The 14,058-nt window shown below is 42.6% G+C and overlaps 2 protein-coding genes across 3 annotated transcripts; both read right to left on the reverse strand.

The window, feature by feature from the left end:
- Positions 1–716: 716 nt before the first annotated feature.
- Positions 717–4,485, reverse strand: TMEM238 (transmembrane protein 238). Its single transcript, XM_030958402.1, has 2 exons — positions 4,090–4,485; positions 717–940 (listed from the first exon to the last, which is right to left on the reverse strand). Exons 1-2 carry the CDS (start codon positions 4,464–4,466, stop codon positions 931–933), a joined length of 387 nt encoding a protein of 128 aa, XP_030814262.1. The 5' UTR covers positions 4,467–4,485; the 3' UTR covers positions 717–930.
- Positions 4,486–6,235: 1,750 nt separating this feature from the next.
- Positions 6,236–11,224, reverse strand: RSL1D1 (ribosomal L1 domain containing 1). 2 transcript variants are annotated; one of them, XM_030958023.1, is made up of 9 exons: positions 11,076–11,224; positions 10,832–10,971; positions 9,921–10,059; positions 9,188–9,336; positions 8,951–9,052; positions 8,263–8,356; positions 8,050–8,178; positions 7,131–7,334; positions 6,236–6,893 (listed from the first exon to the last, which is right to left on the reverse strand). In XM_030958023.1, the coding sequence occupies exons 1-9, from the start codon at positions 11,109–11,111 to the stop codon at positions 6,549–6,551; spliced, it is 1,338 nt and encodes a 445-aa protein (XP_030813883.1). In that variant the 5' UTR covers positions 11,112–11,224; the 3' UTR covers positions 6,236–6,548. The 2 variants fall into 2 exon arrangements, with proteins under 2 accessions (XP_030813883.1, XP_030813882.1); XM_030958022.1 differs by having other exon boundaries at positions 7,131–7,337.
- Positions 11,225–14,058: the final 2,834 nt, after the last annotated feature.

Consider the following 14,058-nt stretch of genomic DNA (forward strand, 5'->3'; position numbering starts at 1 on the left):
TCTAAGTGTTAGTTCAAAACCAGAAAAACTCCTGAGGAAATTCTCCACACAATTTTATCATTAGCACAATTTTAGGTATCACTAGCATAAATATAAATCATTTTCCAGGTACTGTTTGTTAATGTTTTATAATGCCTTGGAGTACTTGTTAATCAACAGGGTTTCTTTTGGTCATGTTCCCTCTCTCAAATGCTTCAGCATTAGGAAAATAATTTCCAACATCACTGGACTAAAAATGCCTCTTGCAAGAGTCATCATATTACATCATTTGTAACTACAAAGAATGCACTTGTATGCCAACACCACTGGTGTGATGTATCTACTTATAAAATCTCAGATTCCAGATTATTTCAGAATAACAATGAAACATTTTACAAGATACACTGTAAATTGTGTATTTACACTATAACAACTTCTACTACATTTGCAGCTTTGCATCAACAGTTTAATATACACATTTTAAAAGCACCCTTACAAACAAAAGTATTGCACTGGCATTATAAAAATTCACAGTAAGTTTAACTTCCAGACCTTGGTAAAAAACAGTGCAAGAGCTTTTCATCGTGCAAGAGTTTTTTATCCAAACCTTTCAGGTTATTAAAAATAATAATAAGTAAAACAATAAAACCAACTATATGACAAGCTGAACTGATATTTCAGTGAATCAGGTTCAATTCTCTTTTAGCTCTCACTTCTTAAAGAGATTTTGTGGGATCTTTTTTCACCATTTCAAAGCATATCCAGTCCAACACTGAAATAGGTGCTTTTGGCAGAGATATGGCTCCACGTGTCCATTTCATGGAGAGTCCACAATGCTTGCAGAGGTTATTCCACAATGAGAGAATCCTACTGTTTTGAGTAGGGCATCTCCTTCCATAATTTGCAGCATTTCCCCCACTTTTTGGGACAGTAACTTCATTAGTAATTTCTTCAACAGATCCTGAAGATAACACATGAAGAAAAGGTTACTCCAAAATAGGCTTAGAACAAATGGCCATATAACTCTAAACTGTTACTTAAGGTCAATCTTAAAAGTACTTTTCCTCATGTTTAACAGCCAATTGGGACCCAAAGAAAAGATCCATCAAGTCATCAGCCCATCTCCAATAGTGGCCAAGTGTGATGTCTCAATGAAGGCATAAGAATATGGCACACAAGTAATATCTCCTCAGGATATCAACTGCCACTGACTGCCCCAGGTCTTCCTGAGCCAAACATATTCTCTTTATATTATCATATATCTTCTGCTTTGTCCTTTGGATTTTTGAATCAGTAAATTTTTATCTGTCCCACATCAAGTAATCCCACATTTCAGTCACATAGCACAGGACAGTTTGTTCCTGCCTTGCCTTGGGAGGCAAGAACTTCATACCTTCCCCATAGTGACTGCATAGGCTTCTGGAACACTTCATATTCTGCATCTCTTTTCAGGCTTGAGGATCCTAATCTACTTGTTATTCCTTTAATAGAAGCATTCCATATCATGAGAGTTCTCACCTCAAGAGAACAAGTCAAGAGACAGGGGGAAATGTAGGAATCCATAAAGTTAGAGGGTTTCAGGTTTGTGGGAAAACAGACAGGCCTCAGTGCAGCAGAGTTATGGATATTGCTGATGCATCTTGTTAAGTTGTAGCAAAGACGTGAGGAATAGAACAATAGAGCTATGTATTAGCGATTCGGAATAACTTTCTAAGTTGCAAAAAGTTTCTATAGCAAGGTTGAAATTATGAATAGGGTTTTATGCTTTGTCTTCTTATAAATGAACAAGCAAGTATTGTTTTAACCCCAGCTACATGTGTTTATGTTGATTGGATAGAATCACTGTCAATATGCTTTCTCTCTGTGTAATTGGCTAGGATGAGTATTTGGTGACTTGTAACAAGTGAGTTTCTTTGGCTTGCTGCCTGGATGCGAACTGTCAGGATCTTTGCATAGACAAAACTATGTATTATAAAGATTCTGGGAAATAAACGGTTCCGACACATCCACAGTAGTCCCGTCCCGTTCGTGCCTGTATATAAACTGCCGGCGCAATAGGAAACCAGAACAACATGTAGTGTTCCTTCCGTAACTTCAATAAGTTCATGCTCAAGAAGGTTTCCAAAGGGCCAGTAAAGTGAGGACATTTAGAGTTTGTTTTGGTTTTTGGTGGCTTGGTTTTTTTGTTTGTTTGTTTGGGGTTTTTTTGAGGGGAGGAATTTTTTGTGCCTGTGGTGTTTTTGGAGCTTTTTGTTTGTTTGTTTGGGGTTTTTTGGTTGTTTTTCCCTTTCTGAATGTGTGTGTGTGTGGTGGTTTTTTTCCTCCTCGTGCAGACAATATCTGCCCAAACATGTTTAACCCGTTTGGTTAAGTTCATAAATATCTCCTGATGGGGAGAGGATTTGGTCTATCAGCAAGGAATGATCTGATTCAGACAGTTGTTTACAAGTTCTAAGTTACTTTAGGTGAACTTACTTCAAAAAGGAACTCTAAATTATCTTTCAAGGTGAAACTATTTGTTATCCTTTGTTTCACCTTGCAAGTAAAATCATAGAGTTTATGTTTCAATATGTAACATAACTGCTGTATACCCCCTGGTTTGGTTCCTTCTGAATTACCATTACTGGAGTTTGTTTACTGTAGGAACAGAAGCTGCTAGGATATTTTGTATTAAATCACTCTTTATTTATTTATTTGTCCCTATAGGACATATAAATCTAATTACAATCAGGAATAAGACTTGAAATATTTCAAAATCGTGGATAACTTTCACTACTAGGAGTTCATTAAAACAGAATACATATCCATGTACACACATTGCATCTACAGAGATAGCACATTATCCACTGAGCTCAATACCTGTAATTGCCATGGAATGGTTCTGCATTGTCATTTATAAATGCAAATCTTTCCCTGCAAATAGGGACCTGCCAATTTTAGACCCATTTCAGAAAAAAAAGAGGTCTGAAAAGAGAATGGCTCACTTTCAACAGCCTGTTTTGTAATTGCAGGTGTAGTTAATAATCAACTAAAGAGCAGTAACAATCTTTGAAAGTTGTGTTGCTGCTATTCTTTCCTGCCTCCTACAAGTTTTCTATTAAGGAATAATTATCTATACTCAATCTCCCTACTGTTAAAACTTTGTTGCAATAAAAATTTCATAGCTTTCATGAAAGAAGACGATTTGCACATTAACTTTCCTGTAAATCAACAGTGTCTTCAGAATTCAGTTTCAAGGAGAAGCAGGAAAAGCTGATCTTGTACATAGTGAATCAGAACAGCGAGATGTTTAGAATCCTTGAACAGTTTAAACAGTACAAAAAACAGTTCCTTTAACAGAGGATTTTATATAGTGAAGTGAAGGCTTGACTTTTTTCCTCACACACATTTTCAAGGCATTAAGCATGGCTTCTTCCTCAATGAACATACTAGGGTGTATTGAAAAGCTTCATGTTCTTCAACCATGCTTTGAAATAGGATCAAGACACTTCCTTTACACATCAGGTATTATCACATCTTTTCTAGATGACTGAGGTTCAAGACAAGCAGTTTAACTGATGATTGCATTTATGAGTTTCAACCTCTTACCTACAGCTCTGCCACCAAGTTAAATCCAAGTCAGCATTTCACCTTTCTTGTTCTCCAATAAAGCAACGTTTCATGGCGCTAACGAGGGGGCTTCCCCTCCCAAGAGCTCGTGTGGGGTGGTGGTTAATGGCCATTTCTGGCAGCATTTGGTTGCTGTGAGGACGAGTTCAGAGCCCCTGGGCTGCCGTGCTGCTCTCTGGCAGCAGCTCCGCACGCCAGCCCCACCACCCTCCCCGGGCTCCGCTCCTGCTCGCCCGTTCCGTTCTTAGACGGCGACAGGAAGTGTCTTCCCTGCCTAATCCCACTAGTGCAATCTTTCCCACTCGTTTTTTTACCACCTGAGCTGAGAAAGGTTCCCCACTACTTTTATTTTAAGAAGCGTCAGCTGCCAGCAGGTGGTTTAACCTAGCAGGTGTTACACCGAATTTCGGGCAGGACTGCTCTCCCGAGCTCTGGCCGAAGCCGGAGCTCGCAGCCGTTCTCCCCTCGCTGTCCCGTCCCGCGGTCGCGGCTCTCTCTCACCTGCCGGGCTCGGCGCGGCGGCCCCGGGCGCGCTGCAGCTCCAGCTCGGCGGGGCGGGCGGGGGCGAGCGCGGCCGTGAGGCGGAGGCTGAAGCCGTTCACCAGCCGCCGCAGCAGCGTGTCCCCGCGGCCCTTGGGCACCGGCAGCCCCACGTCGTCCCGCAGCTCCTCGGGCGGCACCTCCAGGTTGCCCGCGTACCAGAACACCCACCAGACCAGGCTGAGGAAGATGCCGATACCGCCCGCGTAGATCAGCAGGTCGGAGAAGAACACGTCGGCGAACACGCCCGCCAGCAGCACCGCCAGCCCCACCGCGTCGAAGGCTAGCGCCAGCCAGAAGGCGGCCACGCAGCGGCCCAGCCCGCCTGGGGCCGCCATCGGGAGCGGCGCCACCGCCGCCTCGGGCCGCGAGCACCTGAGGGAAGGCGAGGGCGGCGCCCACCTGAGGGCAGGGCCGGGCCGCGCCCTCCCACCCGGGCAGGTGCGGGACACGCCCCCCGCGCCGAGGGGATGCCCAGACCGCGCCCCCACACACCTGAGGGCTCGGCCGGGCCGCGCCCCGCCCCCGCAGCTGCGCGCAGGGAAGGCGAAGGCGGGCGCACGCCGCCCTCAGCGGCCCCCGAGCCCCCAGCCCGCCGCGGCGCGGCTCAAAGGCTGATCCGTAGCGACCGATGGCATTCGGGAGCTGAGGCCTCTCTGCGAGTACTGCTCGCTACCGTTCCCAGGTGAGCCGGACACGGCTGGGCCCGCCCAGCTGAGGCAGTGCCACCTCAGGCACCCCAGAAGGGAGGCACTTCAGAAAAGTGGGCCAAGGATGAACGTCCACTTCGTTGAGCTCTGCACTCGCAAGGGAGGCAAGCTGGTCGCAGACAGCAGAGATTTGCAGGACAGTTACAATGTGCATCTGCAAATGCACATAGACTCCTTTAGCTGTGCTCGAGGAGGCTTAAAAAGAGCAGCTGGAATACAAGTTCAGGTTGACAAACAGGAAACAAGTTGTCAAGGCAGGATGTAAAATTCAGTAAGTAAAACAGTTATTTTAAAGGCAAGACATATATTTCAGTTCACCTTTGTATTAATGACCTGATACATATCTTCTTACACTCCCAAGTCCTCAAGCACAAGAACTGTATTTAGATGTAGGATCTCCTGCGCCTGCTCTCACAAGGGCCTTATCTCAAACACCTTATTTAATGATGCATAAGCCACTAGAAATAAGGAACTAGAAATATCAAGCCAACGGGAATTATGACCAGGCCTAATAGAATAGGTACTTCCCACATTTTAGTGGAAATAGTGTGCATTAAATGATATTGCTAATACTCTTCCAGTGACAGTGAGTGCTATTGGTTTACTGGGATTACTATCATAGCTTTTGGTTCACAAAATAGTTGAAAAGTTACAAAAAGGTCAAAAGAAGTTGACACCACAGATCAAGCAGAAATTTTCATATTCTTATTTAGTACCCACTTTCTTCCTAGGTAGCCAGTATCTTGATATGAGGATAAAAAGGAGATGTGGTAGCTTTTTGAATGACAAAGTAGGCTGGTTATTTCCTGTTGATTAATTTTGTGACTTATTCCTATTTGGAGTTTTTACCACTAGGATTTTCCAACACAAATCTGCTTCGTATTCTCACTCTGCAAAGGACAGACAAGTTATCATACAGAGAACAACTGGGCAGTTGTGTAAAATTTCAAATATATCACCTTTCAGTCCTGAAGTATATATTTTTCATGCCTTAACAGGACAGGTTCACTTGGCTGGCACAATTGGAATTCACACAGCCTTTGGCTTTCAGATGGAAGAACAACAGTTCTGTGACCATCATGCAGGAATAGTCTCAACTGTTCTGGTAGCAGAAATAAAGCCCAAAACTGAAGGTAAGATTTTGCTTGATGTTGTAAAATATATCTATATGGTTAAAGCAAAATTCTTTGGGCCTTTTTAACTCACAAATACCCTAGGTAAAAACAGCTAAAAATTACAATGTGGGGCTTGGTATCAGGCTGCTAACTTAGATATTTGCAGTAACACCAATCACTGTCAACCTGTCCTTATTATATTGAACAATTTTTTTTACAACTGTAGCAGTTTTTTCACCTTTAAAAGCACATGCAGATTGCTGCTCTTAGCAGACATGCTTCTTGCTTCAGAAAGACGGCATTTATTAAAATATTTCTCAGCCTTTTTTCCCTGGGATAAACCCCTCTCTTCCCTTTGACACTTGAAAAATTTGAGTGTTTCTGGTTTGGGCCAGCAAAAGATAAAAGGTGATGGGACCATTAAGACAGGGAGTTTATCTGTACCAGCTTGTAAATTAGAAGGAAACCAATGAATCATTACAGGCCTTGGTGAAAAAAAGCTCTGGGGATCAGATTTCCTAAGAAGGTATTTTACTTCATCAATAAATTTGTTTACTGAAAATGATGATACAAAATATGTTACAACAGACAACGTTCATGCTGACTGCGGCACGCGCACCTTCTTGGGTGCCTGCTTCTGTGGTTTTGAAGATTTCCTGGCTGACTGTAGTGACTTGCCAGCTTTGGGTGTTGCAAAAGACTTTGCTTCAGGTTTTTTTGGAGCCTTTTTCACGTCTTTTTCTTTTACTGCTTCCTTTGGCTTACTGACCTGCTTGGCTTTTTTCTCTTTTGATGGCGTCTCCAAGTTTGCACACTCTTCTGTAACCTCAGGTTTTGATTTTGGAGTATCCACCACTTGAGAGGCTTTCTTTCTCTTACCAAGAGGTGTTTTGGTTTTCTTGCCCAGATTGTCATCTTTTTCTGAATTTGGTCTCATTTTCTGTATTTAACACAAACAAAACAATTACCATTCCACCCAAGAAACATATTTCTTGTTTTCAAGGAAGAAGGATCAGTGAAAACCATTACAAATGACAAATACTTTCAACTGAACTGCGCCCTAGTCTTGAAGTGTGCTAACACATACTGTTCCCTAAGGAGCAATGAACAATTGAAACAGTTCAAAATCTTTAATTTTAACTGAAATGCAGGTTTCTTAATATTATTCAACAATTACCTTCAGGTCAGCTGAGCTCGTTGTTTGTATAGGCACCAGTTGTGGAATTTCTTCATCATCACAATCACCTGATTCTTGGACCATTTCTATCTTTTCTTTTATCACAGGCTCCTGGGTACCAGCAGCAGCTTTATTTTCTGTTTTCACAGTGACTTGATTTGACTTCAGTTTTTTAGCTGTGTTCTTCACTTTCTTGGGTTTTACCTTCTAGAATTAATCAGAAGTACATCTCAGACAAATACCCATGCCATTTCTAAATAGATGGTGTAGCAACATTAAAGACTTTTATTCAATAGACCTGGACTAATCAGCCATATGTAAAATATGAAAAAATGCATTACATGCAGAAGTTTATTATAAGTAGCTCACAACTATACTAATGTCAACCTTACAGTCTCTAAGTTGAATATTCACAGTCCCAATTTAATTTCAGACAAATGAATATAAACAGAAGTCAGTACAAAGGCATAGACAATTATTATTTTTTAACAAGTATGAGGCCCCCCTATATACACAAATATACGAGATTGAGAATTATTCAGATGCCACTGATTAACCAACAAAAAACAGATGCATAATCTGAATCCACATATACGTTAATGAGTGTACTTTCAGAAGGCAAATACGGATAAACAACAGAAGCAAAGCTCCAAGAATGAATCTCAAGTCCTTTGAGTTTAGGTCTAGAAATAATTTATTTCTAGTTTGCTTTAAAACCTGTAAGAGAGTGGCCATAATTTCATTATTATTGCTAAATATTTGAAGCACCGAGGAGTGTCTGACTGGTTTTAGCCATAAAAACCTGGGATCAGTTGCTAATGCATTTAAACCCAAAATAACAATGCATAGAAGGAAAACAAAGAACTACAACTAAATGCACAGATTTAATTTATGCAAAGTTTGAAGAAATTTTGGTTACCTTTACTTCATTTTTCTTGAGAGATGGCTGTTTGTCAAGCTCATCCAGGTTGGAGATATCCGCAGTGAATATTGGGAGTGCAACTGATTTAAGTGTTTTCAGGTGAAGAATTTTTACATTTTTCCATTTCTGCAAAAACAAAGCCAGTAGATTATGTGAAAATAAGGCTGAAGTATGAACCTATTTGTCTGTAATGCAGTCAATCAGCAGTACCTTTGGTAACTTGTCACCAATCACTTTTGCTGCTGCAATGATATTCTCAAGTATCTCATCCACTTTCATCCCAGTGTGACCTATGCGCGTTGTACTGGAAGAAGAAATTAATAATAATTATATATGGGCAAATAAACTTATTTCAAGTCACTTGTTTAGGCATACTCAGAAATGCAAAAAGCCCACTTATTTGCAATTATCATAAAGGAGGGATAGCTATTGCAGAAATCTTTTGTGATAACAGTTAGAAGGGATTCACCTGTATTCATCTTTCCATATTTGGATATGCAACTTCTGCCTTACATTACAAAGCATTACTACCAATTCGAATCCTTTCAGATACACAATACATGAAAAAAAAATCTTATGACACTAGAATATTTTGGAAATAGAAAAACATTATTAAATTAGATTAAAACTAAGACTGTATGAGCACTTTGACAGTGACAGGTGCCTAGAAATTCCTTAGGTAAAAGGAAAAAGAAACAAAACCCTCAACTTCACAGTAAAACTTAAGTAGAACTACTAATTTAACTATACAGGTAAAGGTTCAAAATGCCCCCATTTGCAATGGTGACCCTTAACATCTTTTTTTCACATACTAAAGGAATAAAAATAGCTCACTTAAAATTCCTACAGTTAAGATAGAACCATCCTTCAAGTGACGTATTAATCCATTTGTACTTACTAACAGCACCCTTTGTTGTTAACTGGGAGTGTAGTCCCTTGGATATGTTTTTCTAGTTCCTTGGCAAGATCTTTGGCTTTCAGGTTTACAGATAAAGGTGCCCTAAAACAGAAAGGGAGAGGGGTAAAAAAAAGGAAACTATTAGAAAACCCAAAAGAAAACCAATTCCTCCATTACTAAGAAGAATCTGATATAAAAGATAATGCAAGAATGGATTTCTAAAGTTTAAAGACCTACTTTTTCTTTTCATAGAAGTGTTTTCCCAGATGTGAGGGCAAAAGCCTTCTAATTCGGTCATCAGACAGAAAGAGATCAAAACTATTCAGGAGGCGCCGCTTGGCTTCAAACATTTTATACTCCTTTTTGAGGGTTTTGTATGAGATGATCTGCAACACAAGCACCAGTTTAGCCCCTGCTGCTGAAAATGCAACCTGAAATGCTTCTCAGAACTGCACAGATTAAAGCTGCATAACTGATCGTCCATCCTAGTGCATTCTTTTAGAATGCTGAAGACAATAAAAAAGTATCCATTTCCTATTGTTTTAAAGAATCAAAAAATATGGATCTCTTGCATAGTAACTGCACATCACAAAACAGAACTTGCATACATGAACAACATCCAAATCAACTGTTGTTATACAGTTTTATTGCTGGTGGCATAAACAATCAAATGTTGTGAGTTCTCCCAGCTGGTTACTTAAACTAAATATTGAACATTTATCTAGAAATTGTATCTGACTGCTAAAAATCCTGTTTCAAACTGAAGAAATTATTCTGAGTAAACTTTGCCTTTTAGAAACACCACAGTCTGAGCAGTCAGAAAAATCTTACTCAGAAAAATCTTACTAGAGTATGTGAATGAGTATTAGAATATTAAACAGAAGAAAAGAACAACTATTTGTATTCATTTTGGTGGTATAAAAGGAAAGAAATGGCAGTACTGAATTATACCAACAAGGACCACCCTTACCCGGCTAATACTTCTGATCCCATTCCGGAGTAAAAGTTTCTTGTACAGATTTTCAGTCTGTTCTGCTGATAAATTTGGTTCATCCTTTGTGAACAGGCAAACATCAGCTGTTTCTGGTCGAATGCCATGGGGCAGTGGTCTACAATGAGAATATGAGATGAATAAAAAACGTCTAATAAGAGAAAGAAGTTTTCCCCAGAACTAGGACTACACTGGAGATCGGTCCCCTTTAACAACCTGCCTGTATTTACGCTTTGTTAACTACTAAATATTCTCAGTAGAACCTACAGTTGATAAGCATACAGAACTCTAAAAGTGAAACCTTATACACCACAGCTCCAGTCAGATACAAAGTGGAATCTTCTATCCTGCCAGCAGCCTTTACCACAGGGGTCCTAGGAGGAGGACCCTCCATGCTCCTCCCTTCATGCCATGGCTGCATCCAGGCATTAGAAAAAAAAAAGTTACAACACCGTGGCCCTGATAAACGGATGGAAACTTTCTCAGTGTAGTGCAGCTACGGTCTAAAAAGAGACTTCTAATTCATATTCAGGTTTAGTTATCAAAAGAAGGAAGAAGTATTACTAATGATTTGGTGGTGGTGGGTCAAGACAAAGAAGGTGATTCTAGATATAGACATAGGTAATATCTAGATATTTTCTGTAGCTTAAGCACTGAAAGGCACATACCCTGTAACTGGCAACCCACAGAACCAGCATCCTGCGTGCAAAAAGCTGGCACAGCCCAGCTTCCACTTATAGCAAAAGTAGGGGTAAAGCCGCTTCTAACCCGGCAGTTCTTGGTCACGGCATAGAAGCTCCCAGGACAAGGCCGTGGCAGTCAGAGCCCTTGAGCTCAGAATCTGTGTTCTTTCCCAACCCCTGTAACCATGCCGGACATCAATGTCTTACATTCTGATGACCTTTGGCACCTGCGGGACCTTCCACACCGTCACCAGCAGATGAACGCTCTCGCTCTCGTTGAGGAGCAGCGCGTCTCCCTTTGCCTTGCTTCTGGAGAAAGCCAAGAGAGCCTCCACCGCCTTCTTCACCTGCAACGGCACCACAGCGGCAGCAGCCGCGGGTCAAGCCCGGCCCGGCCGCGCTCCCGCCGGCCCTGCTCCTCGCAGCCCCTGGGCGCGCCGGTCCCACATACCTGGGCGCGATCTAACGGGTTCCTCCCGCTCGCCATGGCGTTACCGGGACACCGCTCCCGCCACGTGCGGCCTCCGCGCCTGCGTGCGCGCCGCTTTCCGGGGCGGCGCACCCGAGCGCTGTGCTTCCGGGGCACGGCTCGCTAGGCTGGGGGCTGGCCGTGCGCTCCGTGCTTTCCTCCCCTGCGCGCGGCTGTAGCTGCGAGCCCGGGGCGGGGCGGGCGGGGTTTGGGGCTGGCCGGGTTTGGGGCTGGCCGTGCGCTCCGTGCTTTCCTCCCCCTGCGCACGGCCGTAGCTGCGAGCCCGGGGCGGGGCGGGCGGGGTTTGGGGCTGGCCGTGCGCTCCGTGCTTTCCTGCGCACGGCGGGGGGGGGGGCGGGCGGGTTTGGGGTGGCCGTGCGCTCCGGACCCCCTGCGCAGGGTGCGGCGGGCCCGTCCTGAGCTTGCAGGCAGCTTTGCTCGGCAGTCACCGGCTAACCGGAGCAGAGTGCCGGAGGCCGTCAGTCCATCTCGCTTCGGCACCACGGCCAGCCGGAGGTCAAGCCAGATTGCTCGGAGTTGTAGCCATCGTGTCCACACGGTGAAAAACATTTAGTCGGACTTGCCTTGTTTTATGGATGGTGCTTTCCTAGTCCAACCCCGGGTGCTGCTGGCCCCCTTTGCTTCCAGGGGTGGCTCATGTTTAGCCTGCTGTGCTCCTGGCGCTTTCCAGCAGAGCTGGTCCCCAGCCAGTCATTTCCCAGCCTGTGTTGCCGCAAGGGGCTGCTCCTTCCCAAATGCAGATTTGTATTTGCCTTTTTTGAGCATTGACGGGTTTGTGTTGCCGAGTCTTTACAGCCTATCTAGGTCTCTCGGTTCATGAGGGTAATGGTTGGTCCCAAGTTTGATGCCCCCTGCAAACTTGATACGACCATACTTCACGTCACTGTTAGAGATGCTAAACAGAACACAGTCCAGGATAAATAGCAGCAGTACTCCATTTTGTTACTGGCCTTCAGGTGGAGTACAAGCCATTATCTCTGCCCTCCAGGTCCTGTTACCTGAACAGTGGTTACCCATCTAGTTGGCCCCCCAGCACACCATCGTGTTTATGAAAGATTGAGCATGTTCTTCAGATTCCTTCTTTGAAGACTATCCCTGATTTTACTTCCCATAATTCTGTCCTTTTGCACTGGAGTGCTGTCATAAGTTCCCTGTTCAGCCAGGCCAGTCTCCTGATAGCTCTACTTGTTTTACTGTGTATTCAGGAGGAACGGTTTGTATGAGTGGAGGACGTTGTCCTTGACGACATGCTGCCAGATTTCCTGAGCTCCTTTGCCCTTCAGAGCTGCCTCCCATGGGATCCTGCCCACTGGTTCTTTGAATAAATCAGAGCCTGTCTCATGGAGTCCAGGGACTGTATTCTGCTGCTCATTTTCCTCACACACTTTGTCTTGAACATGGCTATTTCCAGGTCACTACCATTGGAGCAACTGATTATCTGCCACTACCACTGCTTATCACATAAAACCATTTCTTTCTCATGTGTGACTAATAAAGGCAGAACTGCTGCATCTCCTGTTCAGTTTAGAAATGCATTGACTGACTACATGGAAATAGCTTAATTGCAGAATGCTTATTCCATTGATTTCCATGCTGGATAAGTACATTGTTCTGTGATAAAATTTACCCTGGAAATATTTTTGTCTCATTCTCACAGTGCTGTGTGTGCCCTGGCAGCTTTGGGTTGTCTGCATTCATCACACAGGTAAGCTGCTCTCTGGATAACACAGCTATGCATAACCAGGACTTAAATATGTATGAAATTAGGAGTCTTAGTCATTCGCTCTTCTCTAGATTTTTTTCCTGCTTTTTGCCTTTCTATGTATGGTTTTATTCCTTCTCATCAGATGTCTTCCAACAAAATTTGTTGCTCCATCAGTGTGCCCAGTGCAAAGAGGTACTAAAATACCCTCATTTCTTGGCAAGCTGCTTTATGTAGTGGTTTCTATTTTCTTTCTGCTGTTAGTGTTCTTGGAGCAAGAGTGGAATAGTTGATGGCATCAAGACTTATCCAGACAGGAAAGAACTATACAGACATCCACTGATTTTAAAGAGTGAAAAAAAGCATCCTGGAAAATTGAAGTTTTCCTTTCCTATTGTGTTATTTGAACAAAACCAAATCAAAACAAAAAAGAAGCTGGCTAAGAAAAAGAAAACCTGTCCTTTGTTGCCATGTCGTATGAAGTACTGATTAAAGAGATTACTGAAGGTGAGGAACACACAGGGTAGCCAAGGAGGGCAGATTCATTAAAACCTTTTCAGTACTGCTGGAATTTCTGCACGTGATACTGGCTGTGGTGCTGTATATTCTGTCTAATAGCCTTGCTTCTATCTTTGCACATTTTAGGGCAGCTGTAATTCAATAAAACATCAACATGTTAATGTGACATGTTAAAACAAAATAGAAAAAGTCAGATGACTGGAACAGCTCTCTGAAAATGAGCCAGGCTCATCCTGTAAGATATGATTGAACAGCATGTTTGAAGACTGATTTTACTGGGTCAGTATAGCATTAATAGGATAAAAACTGCAGGGACTATTATTAGTGACTCAAATTCGAATTTTTCACATATCAGTCTCATCCAAGTATACTTTTCTGAAAAAGTTTTGGTCTGACATGACTAAATTTTACCAGATGTGGTTTAACTGACTTAGTCTAATCATTTTCTCTTGAAAGGTGCTTGGCATAACTAATAGAGCTGTCTTGGAAAAATTAAGTTAATCTGTGAATAAGAAATATTTCAGCTTAATACAGCATGCAATGAATATAAACTATAAAAGAGCACACTTTTAATTTAGCAATGTCATAAACTTACAGTTACTTCTACAAGGAAATCAGGTTTGTTACTTTTACCAGTGTTATTGCTGTACACAGTCCTGCTATAGCTCTCAATTTAACTTTCTGGATCATGAAAGTATATATTTTTCTTTAAAAAAATTGGTA

Source organism: Camarhynchus parvulus, chromosome 14, assembly GCF_901933205.1.
Source record: "Camarhynchus parvulus chromosome 14, STF_HiC, whole genome shotgun sequence".
Taxonomy (NCBI): domain Eukaryota; kingdom Metazoa; phylum Chordata; class Aves; order Passeriformes; family Thraupidae; genus Camarhynchus; species Camarhynchus parvulus.